This window comes from Natator depressus, chromosome 26 (assembly GCF_965152275.1).
Source record: "Natator depressus isolate rNatDep1 chromosome 26, rNatDep2.hap1, whole genome shotgun sequence".
Taxonomy (NCBI): domain Eukaryota; kingdom Metazoa; phylum Chordata; order Testudines; family Cheloniidae; genus Natator; species Natator depressus.
In genome coordinates this window covers 11,619,067-11,646,017 of record NC_134259.1, presented here as the reverse complement: position 1 = coordinate 11,646,017, position 26,951 = coordinate 11,619,067, and the positions used below count along the sequence as shown (strand labels likewise).

General features: G+C 45.8%; 2 protein-coding genes across 3 annotated transcripts in view; both read left to right on the top strand.

Annotated features, from left to right (window-relative positions):
- The window catches only part of ADD2 (adducin 2), a 91,895-nt gene extending 86,769 nt beyond the window's left edge, over nt 1-5,126 (top strand). Inside the window, exon 15 of the mRNA XM_074940201.1 lies at nt 2,964-5,126. Within this exon, the coding sequence (XP_074796302.1) occupies nt 2,964-3,280 (317 nt within the window). The 3' untranslated portion in view covers nt 3,281-5,126. The remainder of the gene's footprint in view (nt 1-2,963) is intronic.
- Nucleotides 5,127-14,794: 9,668 nt separating this feature from the next.
- On the top strand, nt 14,795-21,996 carry SNRNP27 (small nuclear ribonucleoprotein U4/U6.U5 subunit 27). 2 transcript variants are annotated; one of them, XM_074940093.1, is made up of 6 exons: nt 14,795-14,944; nt 15,910-16,030; nt 16,691-16,803; nt 18,389-18,468; nt 20,073-20,137; nt 21,390-21,995. In XM_074940093.1, the coding sequence occupies exons 1-6, from the start codon at nt 14,908-14,910 to the stop codon at nt 21,442-21,444; spliced, it is 471 nt and encodes a 156-aa protein (XP_074796194.1). In that variant the 5' UTR covers nt 14,795-14,907; the 3' UTR covers nt 21,445-21,995. The 2 variants fall into 2 exon arrangements, with proteins under 2 accessions (XP_074796194.1, XP_074796195.1); XM_074940094.1 differs by lacking the exon at nt 20,073-20,137 and having other exon boundaries at nt 21,390-21,996.
- Nucleotides 21,997-26,951: the final 4,955 nt, after the last annotated feature.

The window sequence follows — 26,951 nt, the reverse complement described above, 5'->3', positions numbered from 1 at the left end:
TACCCGGCCCAGTCAGGGACTCCAGAGTGTCTCCAGTCGGGTCCCTGTGGCTGGTGCACTTAGTGGAGTGTTACACCTTCGGGCTCCCAATTCCTCAGTCACGAGTTGTCAGGTGGTGGTGTGGATGCGGCAGTGGCTGAGAGCCCATCAGTTCAGGATCCCGGGATCCTCTCAGACAGATACATACTCAGGGTGCCTACTTTCAGCTGCAATCTATTTTTAGTGCACAGGCTTGCTCAGAGCTAGCACAGGTATGTGTCTTTGAGCTGGGATCCACACCCCAGCTTGAAGGGTAGACATACCTTGGTCTCTGCATAGACAAGCCCCAGGGTTTTCTAAACTGTATTACGTCTTGAGGGTCAGATTCTGTCACCTTCATTCATTGCAATTAGTCACAGGAACAACCCCAGCAGAGACAGCGCTACGCATTGAGTAAGTACCTCTCTGTGCCCGCCAGGATCGGGCTCTAAGTCAAGGAGCGCTGGGTGGGGGTGCAGGCAGGCTTGGAGTCAAGCGAAGAGCCAGGCCTTACAAATGAGAGCAGCCAAGATTAGGGGCTGACTGCTTGATTCCAAATGTTCTCTGCTCTGCAGGCCCTGGAAAGAAAGCTTCCTCCTCCATGCCGTTTGCGCTCTATCCCAAACCCTTATGGAATCACGGCGGGGATGCCTGCACAAACTGTATTCACTGTCTGAATTAGCAAGGTTAATGTGTCCTTACAGCCAGCCTCTGGGGGGCGGGGGGGTTGGAGAGGGGAGATCCAGCTTTCACCATACCAAATATTATCCATATTTCGATGCTAGCTCTATCCCAGTGACAAACCAGCAGCCCGGCAAATACCCAAGCAGTTGTATCACCGTTTTAAACGTGTCCCATATTTGCCTACGCAGAAGGGGTGAAAGGTAGTTTGTTGGCAAAACAGCCAGGGAGCAATATATTCATGATGAATATGTACAAAGGGAACCGCTGCTCTGCTACGTATATTGCATGGGCTTTACACAAGCTGTGACAAGTATCAGCCAAGAGTGCGGTCTAGCAATTAGAGCAGGGGATCCATGGGTTCTGTTCCTCACACTGTGTGACCTTAGGCAAGTTGCCGAAATGATCCGTGCCTCAGTTTCCCCATCTGTAAAACGGAAATCATACTGCGTGCCTCACAAGGGCGTTGGGTGGCTCAGCACCTCTTGTAAAGCCCTTTGGGATCCTTAGTTGAAAGGTGCTATGGAAGTCTGGTGTGTTAATTATAGTTCTCTTGGTAAATCCAATAAAGAAATCTAACGGGACAAGGGGAAAAAAAGAGAGAGGGTGAGGAGAAGGAAGAGGAAAAGAGAAGAGAGGCATGCATGCAATTGTTTAATTGCTTCTTCCCAGAACACAGCTTCCCAAGTTCATTGTCAAAGAGGATCATTCATTAACACTAGTTGCAAAAGAAGCCCTTTGCAAAACACACACCCCAGTCTGTGTTTGTGGGCTCGGAAGAAAAAACAGCATGTGTGAGCAAATGGAAAACCCAACTGCCTAGATACCCTTAGCACTGTTTAAATGTACAGGTCATTTAGCAGACAGGCTTCCAGGAGTTCTGACCATCCTCGGCCAATCTGCTGCTGTTGGGCATTGTGTTCGGTTAGCAATAACCCCTTCTTCTCCGGATTGCTGTAGATGGAATTTGCAACCTCTTTTTCCCAGGGAGGAAGTTGAGAGACTTCTGGTTTTAAATCTAGGCCAGATTTACACATAAAACATAGACTGACCTAGCTACCTTGCTCGGTGGCTCTGAACAATTTTGCACCCTGAACACTGTAATTAGATCGACCTAGCCCCTGGTGTAGACATGGCTAGGTCGACGGAAGGATTCTTCTGTCAGCCTCTTGGAGAGAGAACCCTTCCATTGCTGTAGGAACTGTCTACACCACGGTGCTACATATGCTTTATGTTACATATGCTTTAGCAGCATAGCTCCGCCACTGCAGTGGCTATCGTGTAGACGTATCTTTAGTTCCGAATTCTAGCTCTGCCTGCATTCAAGGAGGGAAAATGAAACCAAGGAGGCAACGTGAAGCACAAGCGCTTTCCCCAGCTCTGGGAGATGTGAAATCAGTCTGGGTCAGAGGATCCTTGGGGGGAGGGATAGCTCAGTGGTTTGAGCATTGGCCTGCTAAACCCAGGATTGTGAGTTCAATCCTTGAGGGGGCCATTTGGGGATCTGGGGCAAAAAAAATTGGGGATTGTGCCTGCTTTGAGCAGGGGGTTGGACTAGATGATCTCCTGAGGTCCCTTCCAACCCTGATAGTCTATGATCCTTCCCGGCCATATTGTCTCAATCCATCAGTGTCCTGTTTTCTCCCCATCACAGCGAAACTGCTCTGGCTTCTTTTGAAATCAAGGGCCAAATTCCCATTCAATGGGAGCATGATATGGTCTAGTCTGTGTAAATACCATAGGCCTGATTCCCCACTGCTCTGCAGCTCCTGTGCAAAGTGGATGAAACACACCACCAACTTCAGATCACACCCACTTTGCAGAGATGTATAAATACCCAAGGTGCACGGCATAGGAGAGCCAGGCCCAGTGGACTTACAATGGTGTCAGAGAGAAGGGAATCAGGCCACGACAATTTCCTTATAGCGTGGGCCAGATTCTGCTTCTATTTAAACTAATGTCAATCTAGAGTATCCTCATTGAAGTCTCTGGTGGAATGATTATAGTAAGGCTGCAGGGCTAGCTCTAGGCAAGCTGGAAAATGCCCACCCCTTATTAGCCTGCGGTCTCCCAGTTGAAACCACTTCTTCAATATTCTGCTGACCCTTATCTTTAGCAACCCTAAAGCAATCAGCTGTTCCGTCTGTATGGCAAAGCCAGGCGATCCGGTCCTGTAGCTACACAAAGTAGTAGCCCTTCTAGTGAGATTGAGGACCCTGCCTCCATAAATCCTCATGCCTTGTGTCTTTCTTTCTTTTGTGAAGGTGCTAAGAAGACGGACGCCAGCCCAGCCCTTGCTGATCCCGCTGCTGCTGGAGAGATGGCGCAGCCGGCAGCAGTGATTGTGAATGGGAAAGATGATGACCAAACTGCAGAAGACACCCTAAGCAAAGGAATGAGCCAGATGACCACAACCATAGATGCTGACCCAGATGCCCCTAAGGACAAAACCGAGTCAATTACCAGTGGGCCTGTGTCCCCAGAAGGCTCGCCATCCAAATCTCCCTCCAAGAAGAAGAAGAAATTCCGGACCCCATCCTTCCTGAAAAAAGGCAAAAAGAAGGAGAAGGCTGAATCTTGATTCCTCTCCAGGCCTTCTCCTCCTGCTGCCTCCTTCCTTCTCCCCCACCCACCAAGGTCACCAGAGCAGCAGAGGAAGCTGATAGCCAATAGCTGCCTCTCCTAGAATGGTTTATGCTGAGATAGAACCAGAGGTTGAGGGTCCCGGAATGACTCCTGTGTAATACGTGTGGCTGAGACAACACCTAGACTTTGGGGGAAATGAGGCAAATTTTATGGGTACCCATGGCGTGAGACGTATCGTTCCCCATTAAACCGGTTTTTGAAGAAATAAGTGAGTTTAGGAATGATTGTGGTCCTTATTTTCTGCTCAAGGGAGCTAGTCACTAATTTCACAAGCTGTAAAACTGGTTCTCTGTACCAGTTCCTCCTCATCACAGCGCTAATGCTCCAAACCATTTATCTCCCGTGGGCTGAGGTCTTTCCACGTGCTGCTACCTTTACAGCCCACGTGGCCACCTTTTAGAAATAATTTGGCGCAAGAACAGACCCTCACGAAACAGGAGGGGACATTGACAATGCTTGATTCCTTTTTTCCAGTTCTGCAGTGGAATCCTGGCTAACTACTTTGTTGCAATTCACTGTATAATCTCGAATGGAGACCATCCAATTTATCAAAACCCAAAGGTGAAGGATTGCTCTCCTAGAAGGAAGGGTCAGGCTGTGGACCCATGACCTTTTGCTTCCTGGGTGACTACCTTGCACCTAGGCTAACAAGCCATCTTCAAGTTCCTTTCTAGCCAGAATGGTGACACCAAGTTATCTAACGATCCATTTGCTGCGGTAGTGAAGCCTCTTGGAAATGACTATTGTGTCTCAGTCGGTGGGGAAGTACACAAATCCCTCCCCCAGAATAACACACAAGATAACGTGTCCCACTATAAATATAGTGGTAAGAGCGGGGAAGGAAAAAAAGCCTCCAGGAATTCTCTGTGTTAAGTTTAAGAAGCAAGGAAATTTCAGTCACTAAGTGCTACTTTGTTAGTTTGGAATAAATGCACGCGGACGATATCACTCCTGTAATGATCACTGCAGAATGAAAAGCCTATAGAAAATGCGACTTCACCCCCACTTGCTGCGCTACTAATTAATTACACTTAGACGAGGCTGTGATGCAGATATGAGACCTGTTAGCGCTTTTCATTGCATTCAGCTTCCACTGGCTCGGCAGATGTCATTCCGGACTGGCAGCGAACAGGGGTTGTGAGTACATTCCCTCTTCCCCACCCGCCCCCTCCCGCCAACCCCCAACTCCAGAGTGAAAATGAAACACGAGTTCACCCCGGTGACATGTTCTTGCCAACCGGCTTAACCTGCCCCTCCCATCTCTAACCTTCACCCTCTCTTCAAAATAAGACAAAGTTACCAACAGTTGAGGATTATTACAATTTCCAGTTCAGAGAATCTTAGAAATATAGGGCTAGAAGGGTCCTCGAGAGATCATCTAATTCATCCCCCCATGCTAAGGTAGGATTAAGTAAACCTAGACCATCCTTGGCAGGTGTTTGTCCAACCTGTTCTTAGAAACTTCCAATGATGTGGATTCCACAACCTCTCTCTGTTCCAGTGCTTAACCATCCGTATAGTTAGAAAGGTTGAGCTAATATCTAACCTGTAATGCCACAGTTAAAGGAGATAAACAGGCCAATGTTCCTCTGTCACTTTTAGGACTCTGGCATTAAGGGTGCTAACCAAATGAGATCTTGATCTTGCCCCATTGAAACAGAGGTTTTCCATTGGCTTAAATGGGAGCTGGCTCAGACCCTGAAGGCTTAGGGTGGCCGTTCTCAAACTATGGGCTATTGTTAGTCCACAGAATGGCACCTGGAGAACCATGCAAGGGAGTGGGGGGGGGGGGGGTTTGAGAAGCTGGGAAAGAGGTGGTCCACGGAGAAATCTTTCTCTGTCATCAGGTCCACAGAACGGAAGGCTTGAGAACAACTGACTTAGGAGGATATTGTAGTCTGTATACTGATGTGGTGTTCTGGTTCAGGTTCATCTCTAACGTCTACCCGTAGATCTATAAAATCAAGAAGCTAGGCCTCTTTCTATAGTGGCCTGGACTTGAAACCGTGAAACCGAACTCCAGTGAAGTTTGGATTTGGATGTGATTCCGGATCCTTAATTTGTGAGCCGGATCCATCTCTGAGTGTATGAAGCCAACTGGCTGGAAAAATTCTGATAAAAAAGCAACAACTTTCACTGTTTTGTTTTTTTTAAATGTTCCAGCCCTGTGGTTTTCAGAGTCTCATCTTTGTTGGAATGAGGCTGTGGGGTCTAGTGGTTAAAGCACATGACTGCCTCTTAGGAGACCAGGATTCTATTCCCAGCTCTGGCCTGGTGGGTGGCCTTGGATTAGTCTCTGCACCTCAGTTTCGCCTATGTGGTTTGAGCTCTGCTGTTGAAAAGTGCTCTATGTGAACGCTAGGTATGGTTATTTATTATTCCCTTTCATAGTAACAGCATCTGTTCAGGCAAAATGTCCTTGAAATAATCTTTTTTTAATAAGGCTCTTGTGGTGGGGAATCCAAGAACGTGCATTCTAGCAAGATCCACACTGAGAAAGTAGCTGATGCATTTTTGTCATAGGGTAAGGAATCAGCTCCCCAATCTTGCATCACGATTTGCCTTAATACAGAACTATGAGGTGATTCGCAATTTTTAATAAGCACCAAAATCTTGCTTTGCTTTTTCTTTTTTTTTGGAGGGGGCGGGGATAGGCTGGAGGGGAAGATATTTTGAAAACACAAGGTCTTTTTGTTTTAAAGAGCAAGTTACTAGGTGTGCTTGGCAAATGTGGAACGTGAAAAAAAAATCAACAAAAAAACCTCAACAGCAAAAATGCCGGACCTTTTAGATATGTACTCTTGGTGTTCATGTATGCTAGATAAATTAAATCCAGGTTCTTGAGGATAGCTGTGGCTTAAGTTTCTGTTGCCTAAATCCATTGTATGCACGATGGGCAGATTTTGACAAATTAAAGGCCCAAACCTATAAACATTTACTGTTGGATATTGTGCTTATTACCGTTAGATTTTAAGGCCAAAAAGGCTCATTATGACCATCTAGTCTGAATTCCTGAATAACACAGGCCAGAGAATTTCACCCCGAGTGATCCCGCTGAGTCAATGGTTATTATTGACCATGATGTCTTATTGTTATTTAATATCTGAATGACAACTCTGCCCAGAGGCCCATGATCCGGATTGGGGCCCCATTGAACTAAGTGCTGTATAAACATAGATGAAAGCATGGTCCCTGCCTCCAAAGAGCTTGAAAACTTGGGTCCTTCTTCTGCAACAGATTCCACAGACACATGTGAAGGGGTTCGTCTATGTGGTGTCAGTCACAGTAATGGGCCTATGACCTCGGTCCTGCAGTCAGATCATCTGGGGTCCCACAAACTCCAGTGGGGCTTCACATGAATGCGCACACGCCATGTGGATCAGATTGCAGGACTGGGGACTAGAGTGGTGACTGAGTCTTATGCTGAGGTGAATTCCACCCTTAGTACAATTAATACACGGGGCAAAATTCAGACTTCATATAGCTAATAAGTTCCATTGACTTCCTTATTTGCTACTTGAACTGGAGTTGCACCTGTTTACAGCAGCTCTGATTTTTGCCCTGTAGTGTGTGTCCAGTTTTAAGGTATGGTGCTGGGTGTTGGGCACCAAAGAAGAAACACATGAGCAAATGGTCTGCTCCACAGAAAGCAAAATGTTGAGATGGGTGACTGGGGTAAGCCAAGAAGGGCCATGTGAGGAACATGTAGGTTAGAGACATGCTCAAAGTAACAGCCATAAACTAAAGAACGAGGGAGTGCAGGCTCAGACGGTTTGGTGATGTAAAGCGCAGTCTAGACAATTGTGTGGGTAAGAGAGTCCACGAGATCAAGACTGAAGGGAAAAGACAGAGAGGCTGACCCAAGAAGAAATGGTGGGATGTCATAAGGGAAGACATGTTAGTTTGTGGTGTGATAGAAGCTATGGCATTGAGCAAAGTGATTTGGAGAGAGAGAGGACACGTAGAGCGGACCCCATATGATGGGATTAACGCCAGGAAAAAGAGGAGGTGTGTGTCTAAGTCAAATAAATAGGTGCACAGAGCTAGGCTTAATGCCTGAAAATATCATGGGGAGCAGAGGCAGAAGTAATATGGCTCCCCACAGTGTATTTCGAAGAAAATAAAGAAAGGCTCAAAGCTAAGTTCTTGGAATGTCTCAAGTCACCATTCCCCCAGATGCCTAAGAGGTTCACAGCTTGGTCCTAAGGCTTTTTACTTTTCTTCTTTTTCCTCTTTCCTATTGCTCTTTTGCATCTCCTCTCACCCCTTCTGTACTCCTGCTTTCCTCCATTCTTGTTTTCTATCTACCATCTTGGATATGTTTGTTGATGGCACCATGGCCGATTGCCACTTCCTTCCCCCTCCTTCTGATGCAAGGTTGGTGTCAGCTTGACATGCGCCCAATTCAGAGCTGTATTTTGGGTATAGACGCCGGTACCACCAAAGTTAAGGGATGTTTAGATCCAGTGTTCTTGCTGGACCTGTCCCTGGCAGAGATGAGACCATTTCAAAACCCCTGATCCAAATACCCCCAAATTTTGCAGTCTGGGGCTGGGGATCATCTTTAATCTTACCAGTCTACTAAACTGCAGGCTGCCTGGCTTTTATCACACTAGGCAGTAAAGGCCACAACCCAACATGCAAGATCAAGTACGATGAGATTCTGAACCATGAAACGCAGCAAGAGATCAATATAAATCTCCATTCCTTCTGCTTCTGCCTTTTTGTTCTTCAGTGAAATGTCGCACTCAATATTGCTTCTAATGCCTCTCTTTGCAGCCCTTACACATCTGGACTCCCATTCAATTAGGGGGAATTTCGCTTGTGTGAAGCATGCAGCGCTGGGGTCTAATAGACTGTCTTTCAAAACAGCATTAGTTATAAGCATTAATTTTAAAGTATAGGAATTAAAAAGGGATAAGCCATTCACCAACTGGGGTCAGAAGAAACTGCTACTGTCCTTGTATGGGGAAGTATTGCATTATTAGATACAATTACAAGGTATTGATCCCTTCTTCTCAAGCACTGTCCACTGTGAGAGACAGACCCTTGGACTAGATAGATCATTGATCTGTTATGGCCACATTCCTATGAAATGCCATGATTTCCTATGTTTAAGACTGAATGTCTAGCAGTGGTTACATATGAGTTTGCATGTAAAAACAAAACCAGCCCTGAATGCCAGAACCTGAACTGCCAAAAGAGGCCTGGCAAAGTGACTGGGAGTCAAGCCAAGCCCCAGACATGATTTAGAAATGTCAGATAAAATAGCCTGAAAGGGACCTGAACCAAAACCCCAGGTCTGATCATTCCTGAACTGTGATGAAGCTTGGATCTGAATCCAGTTCTTGCAGCTTAAGGCCATCTCCTCTATAATAGCCCTTGGATTTGACCCTAATTTGGAGCTGAAACCATATTGGTAAATATTACTCACTTTACTGAATATGTACAACATTCTTCACAAGTGATTCACTGAATAGTTGTGCTGGTGCCATTCAGGATCAGACTCTGAGCTTCCATTAAGACCCACTGAAGTCCCTGATTCTAATCTCGCTTCCCGTGGTTTCACACCAGCACAGCACCATGGACTTTAGTGGAGTCAGTTGTGATTTGAGGCCTGATCCAGAGCCTGCGCAAATCTATGGAAGTGTTTCCATTGACGTGTAGGGGCTTTGGATCGATCCTTTTCATCAGTATATAGGAGAGCCGAATCAGGTGTGGACATCAGGGGGCATTGTGGGCGCTCAGAATCAGGCCCATGAAGAGTCAGTGAGAGGCTTTCACACATAAGGCACAGAACTGCAAAAGCCTAACGCACCAATTCCCTGAGAATAACCAGATCCACATAATTTAGGAATCTCCAGGGCTGCTGTTGTCTTTTTTTTGTTGAGCTGTTCTGAAGAGAAGCATAAGGAAGAGTTAAGCATTCTGAAGAGTTAATAAGGAACAATGACCATAGACTAGCTCTGTAATTACATGATATTTACTTACTGGTTATTCATTTATAAGTTTACATCTGTTCATGGTAACACTTGTGCCATGTAATCGTCAAGGCATAAATAACCATGTAATTATTCTGAAATTACCCCCTAATTATCCCTGCCATTATGGATCTGATTTATGGTTATTTGTTCCTGGGAAAGGGGAGTGGGGGGAGAAGAGGAAGAGCTCCGTGTGAAGCAATGGCAGAAATGTACGGGATCTAATTCTGTCTTCTCCACCCTTCCTGAATGCTCCCAATGCTTGGCTGGATTCTTGGAGAAGGCTTCATGCAGAAGTGTTTTGTGATTCACAGAGGGCTGGACTGGCACCTGGGAGTCCAGCCACATTAAGGGCAGCCTGGAACTGCAGTGCCCCAGGAAAAGCGCGCAGTCTCCATTGTGACTGTGAGAATCACAACTGGATCCCTGCTTCCTCTTTTTTCCACAGGGGAAATAATCTTCCCCAACCCTTTTATTGGCACACATCACTTCCCTCTCCAGCTGGCTCAGTTATGTTGGCTGGCATGTTCGGGGAGGAGCCAATGCCCACCCCTCCCTGCCCACCTGCATCAGAGGGAGTTTGGCAGTCGCTTTCCCTGCTGTACAGGGGCTGGTGCTGCAGGTATCCAATCCAGGTGAATATAGGAGCTTACACCTATATGCAGCTGGGCTGCTGACTGATCCTGGAGATGCTTGATCAAGGTTATAGCCGTACAGTTTGGAGACTGGGCGGAGAGGAGGGAGAGGGCTTTTTAAAATAACACACACAGCCTGTAGCTCTTTTCTTGCAGTCACACATACACTGGGTTTTGAGCACCTACCCAGAGAAACAGGCTGCTTGAAATATGAGTTAGAGGGAGGTTGTGACTATCCATTATCCTGTGTCTGAGTAGAAGAGCTTCATTCTTACTTTCAACCTCATACAACAACGCCTGCACTGTGGACCATACCACACAGGGACTGTCTTTGTCTTAAGCAAGTATTTTAAAATAGCCCCAAAGCTTCCCGTTCAAATTTGTTTGCTAGATTTTTTTCTTTTCTTTTTTTTTAAAAGAGAGACCCTGGGCCAAATTCAGCTCTGGAATAAGCAGGCACAAATCCTCATGTCTCTTCTGTTTAGGTTCATAGACTGTGCTCATCACCATGGTATCTGAGAACATTGAACCGGATTCTCCTCTCGCTGATACTAGTGTAAAGTAGGAGTGACGCTATTGAAGCCAATGAAGGTGTAAACACAGAGGAAGGTCTTAATCCAATGCCCACTGAAGTCAATAGAAAGACTCCATTGTCTTCTGTAAGTGTTGGATCGGACCCTCTATGAGAGTAGCATAAGGCTTGTTGAGTTAACTGGAAGGTGCACTCACCCACAAGACCTTTCGTCCCACCTCTGCTAGGCTACTGGGCTGGTGCTTTGAGCAATTATTTCCATCAGGTTTTTCAATCCAAGGCCAGTGCATATGCATTGGTCTGAACTGAGTGTTTGGGTGTTAGCCTGACAACTGTCAAACCCCAAACAGATTGGGAGGGTGGAAGAAACTTGTCTTTCAAAGAAACATTCATCTAGAACTGTAGTCCCTCGTTTGTACGTGTGTGTCTTTCCTTTCCATCATTGAGTTCACAACCAGTAGCTGGCCTGATTTGAACCACAGTTGCAGGGAAGTGAAGGCAAAAGGCTAGGCACTCCTCACACTTCAGAAACAGACATCACAATAACTCAGCCCCCTACCAACATGAATCTTAGAGAAGATTTCAGAGTAGCAGCCGTGTTAGTCTGTATTCGCAAAAAGAAAAGGAGTAGTTGTGGCACCTTAGAGACTAACCAATTTATTTGAGCATAAGCTTTCGTGAGCTACAGCTCACTTCATCGGATGCATAAAGTGAGCTGTAGCTCACGAAAGCTTATGCTCAAATAAATTGGTTAGTCTCTAAGGTGCCACAAGTACTCCTTTTCTTAGTGAAGATGAACTTTGCAGAGAGACCCTCCATGCTTGGCGGCAAGGGGAATAAGAATATGGCAGTAGCGGGCTGCTAAAGCAATGGAAATGGCTAACAGGTGACATCAAACCAATGGAAATATGAAATAACATCAGATTTCCCTTGCTGATTGACAGGTGAGCCTGCCTCAAAACCACACGCAGGTGTTTTCCATCCTTCAAACCAGCTCTTTATGCTTTGCCTGTCACAGCAAATTGGCCTAGGGTAACAGTACACTAAAATGTATAGTAACCCAGGGTAGCCTGATCAGTATATTATCAATAACCAAACTAAGTAAGGTACAATGTTCTGTATATCAGTTGGGCTGTTAAAGTGAAATGTCTGTGTCTGACAATCGTTGCTTGAAAGTGCTATTTAATGTCTTTGTCTGTAAATAAGCCCCAATGGTTGGGCTTTTGCTAATATTGTGAAGTTTTACATTAGGGTTCTGGTGTAAAGAACTTTATTGCTACTTAGACTCTGGTATCCTGTATCTGTGCATATTTACTTGAAAGCTATATTTTTTTCTGTATGTCAACATACACTTTTTCAGTGTGCGGGACATTCAGATTTGCAGTTTGTTTCCTGGGGGTTTTCCTTCGCAATTTTATATTCTGGTTTGGTTTTTAATCTTTCAATATCTAAGTTATCCTGCTGGTTAAAAGAGAATGTTGTGGTGTGATTTCCGAGGCCTTTATCTGCATTGGGTTAGAGTTTTGTTAAAACCGCATGTCCCTGCATACAGATGATTGTATATGCTCTTCTTTACTGAATGGATATTACTGTATTAAAGCAACTACACTCAGCTTGGGTATGGTTCTCTCTTTAGGCCTATGCAGGTCCAGCCCGAGTGATATCAGGACCAGAGGGTCGTTGTTAAAATGCTATTCCCCTTTGATAGCTCTGGAACAGCAGCAAATGAAATAAACTTTCACCATAACACTTACAACACATTTTCTTTTCATGTGATTTTTGCTTTGGTAAGTTAAATCCTCCCATGAAGCCACTTCCATGATGCTGGCCTGAGCTGGAGGTAGCTTGAGGCAGAAGAAGGGTGTTCAGTCTTCCTGTCTTTCACTACTAGGCTGAAACTGCTCATTAAAAATGCTACTGGCGGCTTTCCTACTCAATGACTGAAACTTCCCAAACAGATTTCACACAGTTCTTAGATCACTTTTAGTCATTACCACCGTGGGCTGGGCTGAACCAGCAATATAGAGGCAAACATCTGGCGCACCTAGCTCATTCCCTGAACTATCCAGCTACTTTAGAACATTTCCTCGAAGACCGGCTACAAGCTTTGCAGTGGGCCCTGTATACCAGCACTCAATGTGGCATTATTCCCTCAAGTTCCACTTATGACACCAAAATGAGACACTGCTCAGATTGTCCAGCAATTTATAATATAATTGTCTCTCTTCCTTCTTGAAAGCTTTGCCTAGCACTGAAGTAGTCAGCAATGTTGACGTACCTTACTGTCATTGAACTGCACCTCCATTGTGGTTCACTAAGGGTAGTTTACACCATTTTTTCAGGCTGTCTGCATTTCAGGCAGACATCACGGCACTGGTTTACATCTGGTTCCCGTTTTGAATGTTCTCTTTGGAATTTTAAGGGCTAGAGCCTTTGTTTTACGGGTAGCTGAAGATTCTAAAGCACATGACAGAAGTCCTGGAGAAAATACCAGCATGATAAGTTGATATAAGCCAGCCCAGTCTGACCAGTGCATAAGATCCCTGTATCCAGTCCCTGTAGTCCTGTTTGTCCTTCTTTAAGACGGTAGGAATTCATATGGGTCTTTCTCTGCCAGGCTGCCAAATTAGCAGCTCAGAGAATCCATGTAACACAGCTGGAATATGATACCATCCCCAAAGTAACATGAATTGATTGTATTAATGCCCACAGTTACTCAAGCCTTGGGTTTTATATCTTCACTGAAAGATGGCACCTCCTAATGCTATGCTGGGTTATTGTCTCACTACTCTTTGACAGGGAAAAGTACCACCTACTGAATCACCGGCATCTTAGATACTCCTTGGATGTCTCCCACCAATACAGTGATCCAGCCCAAAGCTACTTAGATTGCTTACAAGATGTAATGTGCTGGTCAAAATATAAGGTGGAATGGCTGCAAGGAATTATGGTGCGGGAGGAGGAGGAGGAGAGAACTCAGAAGCATCACAAAAAACGTAGCTGAGTAGAGAATTAAGTGAGAATCCAACACATTTAAGAGAAAGGAGCATTGGGAATTAAGCTAATTTGTTGTAATATACAGAAGGAGCATTTCATGGCCTGTGACCTGTCATGCTTCAAGATTACACTTAGCCTGAAGGATCCCGGAGTGCCTACATATGTAACGCCCCTGAAATGCAACTACCTCACAACTGGAGGACAACAGCTGGTGCACAGCATGCTGCAAACAGCAGGGAGAAAGGAAATTGTGTCCAAGGACACTTATGCAATTCCTGTCCCTTATGAAAAGTTCTCTGAGATGACTAATGTCTAGGCAGAGCAAACAGGCCTCAGTTCATAGAATCATAGAAGTGGAAGGGACTTTGAGAGGCCATCTAGTCCAGTCCCCTGCACTCAAGGCAGGACTAAGTATTATCAGTTCTTAAAGTCTCATCTCAAAAGCACACACACACAATGAATAAATTCCATAGAACCTTGCTAGATGGAAAGGCTGCATAGCTAGCCTGACACCGAAGTGGGTCAAGGCTTGATTACCCAAGCCATCTTTGAGCCACGGGAGTAGCGATGAGCACACAACACAAGAAAACAACGTTTGGTGTGGGCAAGAGAGTGATGAAAATATGAGTGGCAGTGTCTGAAAGACGGAGTTGTGTGACTTGTGACTCACACACACGTGCAATCAGCAATATCCTTGGGTATCAGTCAGCCCCCGGACACGCAGCTAGGTAAAATGTTGTGTGCAAGCCCTTGTGGTTGTGAAAACGGCTTGCACGCAGCGATGGAGAAGACACGTGCGCCACGGAGCACGAGCTGGGGCTGAGCTGGCGGCACAAGCTGGCACCGTGAGGGATCCCAAAACGGAGACAAATGCTTGGGCGTTAACCCGTCGTGGGTGGCAGGGGCTGCGTTGGGGCTTCAGCAGGGAGGTGCGTGGATGCTGGGATCTTGTCCTGTCTGCGCTGGGATCTGTGGCCACCAATGCAGCCCAGCCGATCCCCGGGATAGCTGCGCTGGTGCAAACAACGCAGCAGTGGCACCCCCGTGTCCACACTCGGGGTTTGCTGGGGTCTAACTCCAACACGGGCCAGGCCCTGAGCCTACATGGGCTGGGCACTGCAACTCGGGACAAACCCTCGTGGTTGGGCCCTGCCATCTGGTTGGTGTGCGGCGGTGGGGGATAAGGACAAGGCTGTGCCCTGCGGGGCCTCTCCAGGGGCCCCGCCCCAGCCCAAAGAGGGGCTCAGGGGAACTCCATCGCCCCGGAACCAAACATGCGGCGGAGAGAGTTCCCAGCCGGAGCCGGAGCGGGGATGGACGGCCCACCGGAAGTGTCCGGCGGAGGGTTTTTCTGCCGGATGTGCGTGCCGGCTGGGGGCTGAGGCCGAGGGAGCCGTTGGGGTCCGGGCTCGGCGGGATGGTCCGGAGCCGCTCCAGGTCCCCCCCGCGGAGGGGTGAGCGCCTGGGGAGGGGGCGGAGATACCGAGGCGCCCCCTGCAATAGAGGAGGAGCGGGGGGGGGGGGTCTCACATGCACCGTCCGCCTGGGGGGAGGGAACCGCTGGTCCGCGGCTTACGGCGGGGGGGGGGGGGGAAACACCTCCCTGGAGTAGGGGAAGGAGCCCTTGATCTTTGCCCTGGGGGTCAATGGAAGTCCCCCGTCCCCCCCCGCACCAAGAGAGGAGGGGAGGCGTCTAAATCCTTGCCCAGGGTGTGTGGGAGACATTAGCCCCATCGTCCAGAGGCTGGATCTCTGTCGGGGGGGCGGGGGGAGTATTACCCCCACCCAGAAAGTCAGGACTCCTCTGATCTCTGCCCTGGTACGGGGGATGAGTTAGAGATCGCTCCGCAGCCAGGGGAGGGACCCCATGAAGCCAGATAACGGGGAGACCTGTTTGCATATGGGGGTAACAGGGGAGCTTTGCCTCCCTCCAGGAGAGGGGATCTCTGATCCCTACCCTATACAAGGGTGGAGGGGAGATTCACCACAAAGCAAAGGGAGGGGGCCGGCTGTTAAAGGAAGGGAAATGAGCCAGCCCTAGAATCCAATCCCCCTGTGGCAGCGGCTCGCTGATCCGCATCTTGTCTGTTAGGAGGGATGGTCCCTATTTCTATGTTCGTAATAGAGCCTTAACTGTTTTTCCTTTCTTTGCCTCTGAAAAGTTGAACTCAGAATTTTGCAACGAGTGCTGTCGTGTGTCCCTCATCTTTCTTTCTCTGCTCTCGTTGCTCTTAGGACAATCCTCTTTACCGCTGAACAAGTCTTGAAGTTTAGGGGATGGAAGAAATCCTTCTCCCCTTTTTTTAGTTTTAGTCATGGCTGATACTCCCTTATAAACACAGGGGTTTACTGAAGCTATAACAAGGGTGGTGATAGTTCCAGCTAGCCAACACTAATCAGCACCCCCCGCTTCTTTCAGAACGTAGGCGCTCTCGTTCTGCTTCCCGGGAGAGGGAGAGGAGGCGACGGGAGCGTTCGAGGTCCCGGGAGAGGGACAGGAGGAGGAGTCGTTCCCGTTCCCCGCACAGGAGGCGATCCAGGTGAGAAAACGTCTGAATTATCTGAAGCCAATAGGCAGAGCTTCTAACTGACAGCCCCATTCTCCCACTGTTCTTATTGGTGTAATTCTTACTGTGATATCAACAAGGTGACAGGGTACTACCTTTCCGTGGTGTGGGAAATAGGTTTTTGGGCAGGCTGAGGGAAGGAAAAAACAATTCTACGGTCAGACAGATCTCACTGTTAGGAGGCTCTTTACTAATATTCAACCTGTGTTGTCCTTTACTTAACTAGAGCAAATGTGATGAAATTATGCCTCCTTGTATTGTTTGTTCATTTGTTTGGAGTGCGTTAGCACCTGTGGTCTCTTGTCATGGGTCAGGGCTCCATTGTGCTGGGTGCTGTACAAACACAGAACAAAAAGATGGTCCCTGCCCCAAAGAGTTTACAGTCTAAGAAGATGAGACAACAGATAGTGTTTCCTTGTGCGCCCCCTCTGCCTGTGTCTAAGACAATGCCAGCCATTGTAACACCGCATAACCATTATTCTGCTTCCTTGGTGTCACACGTAAAGCTGTAGGTGGGATTGTAGTTGAGTGTTTGTTGTAGATTCAACCTCCAGCACTTATTACTGTGTTAACTGCTGCAATAGTTTCCTCTCTTGTTGTTAGATTGAAATCTGTACTTGTGTGAAATTCTAGGTCCCCGAGACGGCACAGATCCAGCTCTTCTTCCCCGTCCCGGCAGAAGGAAAGGCGAGACGATGAAAAGAAAGAAAACAAAGATGCCAAAAGCAAAGAGCATCAGATCACCGGTAACAGAGCAGAGTCCTAATCTTGGGAAGCAAAGCTGGCTCTTGGGGCTTTGTGTTGATCTTACCTTGATGTGTAGAGAACCAGTTAAAATCTACTGGACTTAAATAAAATTGGTAAATGGAGTAGATGCCTGTGAAAGTGAGGGCCTCTGCAACTGCATAAACCAGGATTACTAAAGGCAGATGCTAGTCAAATTTTCCCTCGATTATCCTTTTTCCATCTGCGAGTGAACCCCAGCCCTGGACCCATGCAACCCTTTTTAATCATACTTTGCCCTCCTAGGCCCCATTCCACGTGCTTAGTCATAGTTAATGCACAAAAACCGTTCTGGAAGAGATATGAAACCTCATGCTTTAGGGCGCAATTCAGTCACTAACTAGTAGGAGTTAGGATGTAGGGCACATCATCTCATGCTGCCTACGGTAGGGTTTCTGGCATTTTCCTCTGAAGCATTTAGTGCTGGCCACTGTCAAAGACAGGAACTAGATAGACCTTGGGTCTGATTGAATTTGGCAACTCCAGTATTTCTGCAGTTGGTTCTTCAGGGGCAGGCATTTGCAGCTTCATGGAGGTCCATGAACTGCAAAGGGACTCCATGCAAGACCAAAGAGTCAGCCCTTACAGATCTGATCCCAAGATGTAAGGCCTGACCGTGTCTTTAATCTAAGAGGATCTCTAAGTACTTTACAAATGTTAATGAATTAGGCAGCGCACACACAGGATGAGGTAAGGAATTTTTCCCATCTGTATAATGGGGCAGAACTGAAATACAGAATAGTTGTGGTTTGCCTGGTATTGTGCAGTCCATCCAAAGCACCAGCGTGACTCTTATCTGCATTCCTAACAAAGCAGTTCACTTTCCTCTGTCATCTGCGATACTTGCTAAGTTTTGCTTTTAAAAAAAAGTATCTCAAGTATATGTGTAAAAACCAAAAAAGAAATTGAAACCACATTGTTTCCCCTAGAGGAAGTTTCCCTTCCATTTTCTGTTGCCTCCCATATCGCACCTTAATCGTCCGTCATTGTATGCTTCTAGTTATATATCTCTGTCTAGCTAGGTCGCAAGCTCCTGAGGGCTGGGATCTTGCACTCCTATTCATCTGTAAAACACCGTGCACACATGTGGTACTGTGTAACTAATACATTAGTAAGACTGAATTTAAAAATAAATCTCAATTTCCCTGTGCTCTTCTTGCCGTTCTCTTTGCTCAGTTCTCTGCTAGCGCAAGGGTTGCAAACACTGTAGGGGAATGTTTGTTTGTTTTTCTTTGGCATTTAAAAGCAAAGGAACTTGGGAATATTTTCATTAGATACTGTAAAAACAAACATCTGCGAAACCTCCATTTTTGGGCCAAATCTGACCTTGCGTTGTTCCTCTACCCCCTGGACCAGTTTTCTGTTCCAGAGCTGTGTTTGGGCAGACCAAAGAGCCAGTTTTGCAGTACACGTAGTGGTTTTGTCACACGCACAAATCTTTATTCCCTACCTTCTTAATCAGCATGTTCAATAAGTTTCCATCAAGTGCCTGGTAATTTTTCATAGTATTCTGTTTCATATCCCTCTTGTATCTTTCTGTCTTTTCAGAAGAAGATATGGAAGGCAAAACAGAGGAGGAAATTGAGATGATGAAAACAATGGGCTTTGGATCCTTTGACACAACAAAAGTGAGTGGACTGTTCCATAGAACTTAAGTAAAAAGTCCTGATCTTCTTCCAGATTATATTTACAATTCATTCTTGGGTATAGGCAAGCTATCTTGGTAAGTTTAGGAAGATCCTTTACAAGAGGATGGAGGAAAGTTCGCTGTTTTGCTGTAACATTAAATCTCTCAATGTTACAGGTCTGTGTCTCAGCTTTTCAGTTTGTCAGTAAGTAGCAAGAAATAACTCATCAGTGTGTTGAAACATTGCATCAGAAGAGTATTGTTGATAGGAACTACAGAGGCGAGACAGTACTGATCTTATAATACAGAATTAGCATGGGACTTCAACATACTGGTCATGATTGGCAGCTCTGCCCCCTTGTTCTGTGAGCCCTTGAGCCCTCACAAGACAAGTAAGGTGGGACCAAGTCAGTGCTGTGCTGGGACAGAGGGAGTGTTGCGCTGGATCTTGAACAGATACCCCAGTGTGGTGCTGTGCTTCTAATGGTACTGGCTTTCAGGTGAGATGTTAAACCCTGTGGGTTTCCGAGGGAGCAGGGCTTCCTATATTGGCTTCTATTGTGGAAAAATGCGGATGTACTGATTTTATTTTGTCGCTTGCCTCTACTGCTTTTGATCTGCTAGCTCCTGGCTACAGCCCCACAGTATGGAATTCCAGTTGCAGAGCTTGGATCAGTCCTTTAGCGTGACTCTATACTTCTCCCTAAGAGTGTGATCCTGCAAACACTTAATACTGGTCATAGTGTTTACTACCCTATTGGTGCTAATTAATCATAACTGTAGTGTCTGTCTATGCACCACTCATGTTATAGCACCTTGTAATCATTATTTGCCCCTCAGAACTCCCCTGGGGGTAGGGTGGTATTATCCCTGTCTTACAGATGAGGCACTGTGGCACACAGAGGTTAAGTGACTTGCCCAGGGTCACACAGGGAGCTTGCAGCTGAGCCCGAAATTGAGCCCAGGTCTCCTGAATCACAGACAAATGCCCTATCCACTAAACCATTCTTCCTATTCCTGATGGGTACTAAGGCCCCTTTTACTCAGAGCCCTGGGGAGGCCTGGTTACAGTGTATAAAAACATGTTCCAACTGTGCCCCCTATCCATGCTACAGCCTTGGTTAGACAAAGCTGTATCCTGCCACTGTTCTTCACGGCACCCCCATGGAAGCAGGTGGGAGTTAACACTGAGCTTTGTGATATGATGTGACCTTTGGAAAGTGATTAGGTCTGTAGTTAGTTGCTTCTGAAAAAGGGGTTTGCTCTGTTAGTTCCATTCATCTGCATTGTAAAACTAACCTAGCAAAGATCTAGAAAGTTGGTACTAACTGGTTTCAGCTTACATGCAGTGTTGCTGTAGGCTTCGGTCTGTGTAAGCTCGAAAGCGCGTCTCTCTCGCCAGCAGAAGTCGGTCCCATAAAAGACATTGCCTCACCCACCTTGTCTCTGGTTTCAAGTTGGCTTGCCTAAGAGTGACATACCCTGGGTTAGATGTGTTGATCCCAGCTCCACAACCTGTGCCCTTGTGTTGCTGTGCCTCTTCCTAAACAGTTCTCTGTAAAACACACTGAGTTTTGGAGCTCTCTTTCCCATTGTATCTTTCAGGGGAAGAAAGTGGATGGCTCTGTAAATGCCTATGCTATAAACGTGTCACAGAAGAGAAAGTACAGGTTTGTGTTTCTACCACTTGGACAGACTTGCTCTGATTTGAAGGCTGTAATATCTGCTGCCTGCATGGGTATGTTGGAGGAGACATAATTTCTTTTCCAGGACAGTCTGATTCAGAGAAGGCCTTGTAGTCCTGGTGAGAAGTATGGCAGTCTTTAGGGTTATTGACTGAGAGGTCATTCTCATTTGTATTGAGGAGTGCTTGTTGATTTTACACCTCAGCAGTTGTTATACCCTACTCAAAGCAAATGTGTTTCTATACACTACTCGAAACAGATATGTTTCTTTCCATTAGCAATGGATTTAGAGAAACTAGAGGCGAGAGGAGTGAACCAAAGAACAAAGGTGCACTTGCTCCCTGTTTCAATATATGTAACTTTGTACGGAGCTCAGATGCTGTGGCAGTAAACACACTGTAAACACTTGGCTAGAGTGGGACAGAATGTCACTGGGACTCTTCTCCCCCTGCTTCTTGTAACTGCCTGAAAAATGTAGCCTACCTTCTCTTTTTTGTGCACCGTGCATCTCTAAGTTAAACTTAAGCACCTGTGAAACATACTGTATTGATGGCCCTGCGGACTGAAGTCCTTTAGCCACTGAACATGAACAGCCTGGTAAAGGCATGGCAAGCTTCCGAACCAGTGTGCCGCAGCCTGACATAAGCCAGGTTTGCACTAGAATCTTTTGTCAGTATAGCAGGAGTGTGCTATCTGTTTTGCCAATATTTCTAAACTGGCAAAAGCCCTAGTGCAGATCCAGTTGTACTGGCATAAAAGTGCCTTTGTTGGTATAACTTATTTTGATCACTACATCAGGAAAAGCTATACTGATAAAGACCTCCCTCTCTCCCCTTCCCCCCTCTTTTTTTTGGTGTGTGTGTGTGGCCAATATAAGCTCAGTCTGGACATGAAGGGTTTGCTGGTGTAGACCTGACCGTAGTGATTAGCTCCAGTGGTTGTGTGAATTCTCCATGGCTCATTCAACCATGACGTCTTCGCTAAGACTCCCATCAGACATGCCAGTTAGTGCCAATCCTGTTTGGTATTTCTCAAGAACACCCAGCTCATGTCACATGAGGCACGGACAAGCTGTCGTAGAGTGGGAGCACCATTCTGTCCCAGCCAACCTGTGCTGGATTTCCACCAGCACTTTAATAAACACCAATCCCGTATGAGTAGATTGGAGCTGCTAAAGCTCATCACAATTACAGACAATTAAGTTCTAACTATGCTGATTTCTTTCCCCTCATCACAGGCAATACATGAACAGAAAAGGTGGATTCAACAGACCGTTGGATTTTATTGCTTGATGTCTAGTCTTGTTACCTATGAAGAATGACATCTGGAGCACGAATGGTTAATATTTTATTGTCTCGCTGTGACTTGTGTGTGCTGGGGTCTCCGAGACAGGAACTCAGCTTCTCACTGTAAAAAGAAATCAGCTTATTTATGAGAGTCCAGAAACGCTTGCTTTGCCTGCAAAGAGAGGGTAAAAATGATGCTTTCTCAAAATGTTGGGTTTGAATATGTTCAGGCCTGTTTTGTTCCCTGTCAGGACTTTCCTGTTAGATGTATTTTTCATTTCTTCTCTGGGTTTTTTAAAATAACGAAATATTGTCAGTTACAATAAAAACCAGTATATATTTACCCCCACCCCAGAATTAAAACATGATGGCGTTGCTCAGGAATAAAGCACCAGAGAGGAGGCTGTTGGAGATGTCTGGGCAATTATTTGCCTATCAAACAGAGGGATAAATCACTGTGAAGATAAATCTGGTTGAGGGTTTAAAACAGAAACAGAATTATTTTGAAAGTGTGCTCATGGGAGAATGTTGAAAGAGAATTGTTTTCCTAATTTAAAATCCCCCCCCCCACCCCCCTTACTTTTCACTTATCCCTTTCCTTACTAGTTAATAATCAAAGTTATCAAGAACTACCGAGTAGGATAGTATAGCATAGTGTCAAAGGGTTGCAGTGAGTTTACTTACTGTTTGGCTTGGAAAAACGTAACGTGTTTGAATATTCCTCAGTTTTCATATTTGTTTACAGATTTGTTACTTAAAATTCTTCTTGAGGCTGATGCTTCTCTGAGCAAAGTTTGGAGGTAAATCTGGGTTATATTAAAGACCCAGAGGTGAAACATTTAATGCCTTCCGCCTTCATTGCTTACTATGCATCTAGATTATTTTTATAAACACCCGTTTTCAGATGCCATGGTTTATTTGCTGTACCATTTCACACACATACCAGCAGGTGGCAGCACATGGAATGGCTGGCTGATTTTTGAAGTGGCGGCTTAAAACTTATTCGTAGAGTAGACCACACGCCCATTTGACATAAAACGCCTAATGAACACCTCTGCTCCCATTTGCAATCATGCAGACCACCTCTCCCATTCATGATTGCATAATGTCCCTGTGGCAAATACCGCCATTACTTTCATGGCAAAGGAACATTTGAAAAGCGCTACGTGTATTTTAGCTCTTCCTAGTTCAATAAGCAGTGTTTGTCCTTTGGAAAATATTAATCCTGCTCTCTGTTATTCGTCATCTTCTCTCTCCTCTGTCTGTGGGACCGGTCTGCTGTCTGAACCACCAGCAGCTGATCTAAACCACCAGTAGGCTGTGGACTGAGGCTTTGGGAATGTCCGATCAAAAGTTTGATAACTCTCACATTATGCAAATAGTTAAAATCTCTTGCATTCATGTACCTTTTAACCTCTGAGACTTGGATAGCAAATAGCCTTTGCCTTAGATGACCTGTTCTTCTTTTTTAATCAAGCTAAGTATTCATGCCTTGGCAGGTGAGATTGTTTCCTAAAGCCCCTCTGCTACTCCATCCTTCACATTTTATCACAGCTTTTCCAGTAGTCTCCATGACCATTGACAAGCAAAACATGATTTTATATTTTCCTTTCCCCCAACTAATCTGACAGAGGGAACAATCCAGATTAAAGTCACATGTGCAACCCTCCAATGACCTAGAATGGCATTAGGATTTATTCAGCCCACACAAATAAATGTAGGGACCTGACACTAGTAGGATGCCACGCAGTCAGAAAACACTCGTGCCAAGCACAATCTGAACCCTGGTAATGGAGACTGTTGAAATTGGGCAGGCAAAACCAATAAACAAAGGTATGGCCAGAGCCTGTTTAAAACAGTGAGTAAAGATCGTACTGCATATAACAGAAGACTGAGGAAGTTGACAGCCTGCAATGTAGAACTGCCAGTCATTAGATGAGGAGGAAGAAGATTTTCAAAGGCGCAAATAAGTTTCAGGTGTTCAGTTCGATTGATTTTCAATTGGTGCTGGTTGGCTAAGCATTCTTTGTGCCTTCAAATATCTCCCTGAAGTCTGGAGAGGGCACGCCAAAATACCCTACAGAAATTTCTTCACAATACCAAAGACCAAAAAATGATTTGCCTGTTGAACACTCTTGAAAAGAACCTGCCATTTATGAGCGATGCTGTATGTGTGTTGTCAGGTTCTGCTGTGTATTCTTGAACATGTAAAATCATGCCTTGTTGGATTTCTTTTAGAGATGTGGGGGGAAAGAGAGATCTGGAATTTTACATGCAAACCCTGAGAATGATGTCTGAATCCTGCAGACAGAAGTCCAGCACTGTGGGTCACAGTAAGGAACCTAAAGCCTGTAGAAAATCTAAATGTCTAACACTGTCTAATTTGTGCTGGCTTTTGTAATTTTTTTCCCATTGGGAAGATTCTGTTTTACATGAGGACAATGATATTCCCCCACCCCAAAACACAACCACAGCGGAGATGAAGATGTTCTGTTAAAGCTCATGCCTGATTCTTAATCTCAGGCAGGATTCCAGTTTTCTACTGGGCCTATGACAAACATAGATTAAAACAGCCTAGAGGTGAGGGCAACGTCTTTATTCCAAGGCTTTATCCTACCCTAAGTCTTGATTAGCACAATATAGCGGGAGGCCTCTTTTTTGCTGACCTCCGATAAATTCCCTCTGGTTGCCTGAACCATGTCAAGTTAGGATGTGAAATAGAGTATTACTACCTTAAATCCTTAACTGATTGATTAAAAAACAATCATTAGCAAGTGTCTGGTTGTCCTAGAACACCATGTCCTGGTTTGTTGATGAATTCTTCACCCTCACCTCTAACCCTGGGAGGTGACTGCTGCCTGAGGGACTCCATACCAGTGCAGAAACAAATGCTCCTCGTCAAGCACTAACTTATCTTCTCTGTGCATTAGAATCATGTGATGCTTCTCTGGGAGATCATTGTCCTGCATGTCTCACTGAGGTGTGGGCTAGGGCTAAAGCAACTCCAGCAATCCTTCTATAACAATACAAAATAGCTTAATTCCAGGTGTTTCAGGAATCCACCTGCAATTAACATTGTACTCCCGACCCCCCCCATCCCCCAACACTACTAGCCACATACTTTGAGATGTAGCTTTGCCTGACATTGTCCTTGGAAAAACTGAAGGACTGGAAGCCATGGTATTATGTTCATAATAAGAGAAGAGGGTTTGCTATGCCCTCTGTCACAGTGGGAAATCCCCAATTCAGGCAACATGGTTAACAGATTCCTAGGGATCTTTATTAATGTATATTCCTACTGTCTATCAGAGTAATATTGAGCCTCTACTCTGATGTTGCCTAACTAGGTATCCTGGAGACTACTGAGTTATTGAAAGTGTAGCATTATCAGCTGGAAGAAAACATACAGATTTTTAGAGGGTTAGGTAGACAGTGCTCTGGAGAAGCAGAAATGAAGAGAAGGTGGGAACAGGCTGGGATACACAGGGGGAAAAAACCTAAGAATAGGTGAGGGGAGAGAGGCACAATTAGAAAAGAGAGAATTTTGTGGGGTTAGCAAGAGTCTCAGGGAAAAGCAAATATTTTAACTAGCTGAAAAATAGCAAAATGAGGCTGGAGGGAATACAGACACTGAAAAAGACCAAGACACTAAGATTAAATAGGAAAAGTGGAGGCTAGCAAGCAGGAAAGAAGGAGAAAAGGCAGGCATAGTAAGTTTTTGTGTAGAGGTGTTTGCTCTAAACAACTGTGACTTAATGGTAGTTCAGCTATTTGCAGCAACATCAGACATGCTCCTCCCTGGTATTTGGAAAGAGGAAATTGACGATCTTTGACTGTTGTGGGTTCCCCCTGCTCTTTGAAAAGAGCAGAGGTAACGTGCCTTTCTCTGCTGCTTCAACTGCATGCTATTTTCTGTGGTTGCTTTTCATGGCTCCATTTACTGATTGCTTTTTTAAAAAATGGATCTGAAACGTAGTTGTCCCTCATTTACATGTGGCGGTTGTGGTCAGTGAGGCAAATGTTAGCTCGCTTGTCTGAATGCTGTATGCAAGAGAACGCCTGCCAGTCACTTCTGATCATGTAAAAGTTGTTTGTGCACTTCCTTTGTACATGAAGGCATGATCTGACAGGACATGGCATGATTTACAAGAACAGAAACCAAGCATGTACAGCAATCTGTGTTTTATTATGTTGTCAGGTTAAATGGTCAAACTACTGTTTAGATTTATATGTCAGAGTTCATGCCAGAGGAATCATTTAGGGCCAAGTTGCAAACCCCCAGTGCCAGGTGGTTTCTTGGGAGGCTGGTCTGACAATAATCAGTGTGTGCTCATTGTTTGAACCAATTTATTGAGTTGGAGCCTTCTCCATGCCTGTCATGCCCTGTTCTACTGTATGCACCTTTACCAGCACAGTTCAGCTTTAAATAATCACAAATTGTGGCAGAAGTGTTTGAAGCAGCCTTTTCCCAAGAGCGGGTCTGACTTTATGCCCATGAGCGTGAAGCAGGTAGTACTGGCATATCAGCACAGGGCAAGAAGAAGCAGCCTAGACAACCAGTTCTAAAAAACCTGAAGGGCCAGTGCTAGTGATGCACAAGATGAGGGGAGTTCCTGATCTATACCTAGAGAATAATAGAAAGGGAGGGATGCACTAAAGCCTTGCAAAACATCATGCAAAGGCCCTCCCACGTGAGTCCTGCGGTGTTCTGTTGTAAAAGGGTGGGGATAGGTTGTTTTTTTCGGGTGGCCTTTTGTTTTGTCTAATCATCAGTGTTACACTGCACATGTCTGCAGCTATATCCCTCACTGCATCCAGCCACCTGGACCTTCTACCCTCCCTATCTCTTACATGCTGTCTCCACCTTTCATCCCTCCCTGCACCTTGCCCCTTGAATCCAGCCCCTTGCACCCTCCCTGCATCCCTCTTTTCTCCCCCCTTGCACCCCTTCCTGCATCCCCCCCCCGCATCGCCCTTTGGAATTTCCTGGTCCCTGCATTGTTAGGGTCCGAAGCCTGACACCTGGCCCCAGGGGCTTTGTCCCCGCCTCTTTGGCCTTGCTGCTCGCTGATTGGTTTGTTCCGTTGGAAGGAGCCAGTGGACGGTTGAAGCTGCGAAGGGGGAGACTTACACAATAGAGAGAGGGCCTTTGGGAAGGCTTGACCAATTAGAGGTAAGAAACGGGGGAAGGGGTGGGGCATAGTTGGCTAAGCTTATTGGAGAAGACTGGGGGGGCGGAACAATGAAAGTCCTAGCCAATCGTAGCTTCCAAAGGGGGGAGAGGGGCGGGGCCGTGAGAGCAGTTGTCCTTTTGGACCGTGCAAAGGGCGGGGCTTCCTAAGATTTGGCCAATTAGGAGGTAGCGAAGGGATGGGCGGGGACCTCAGGCTACTGGGCCAATGAAAGAAAAGAGGCGGACTTATACTCAGGAGGCGGGAATATGGACAAAAGGACCAATCATAGGTGAGGATAATAGAGAGAGGCGCGTCTTTATCTGAGCAGACCAATGAGAG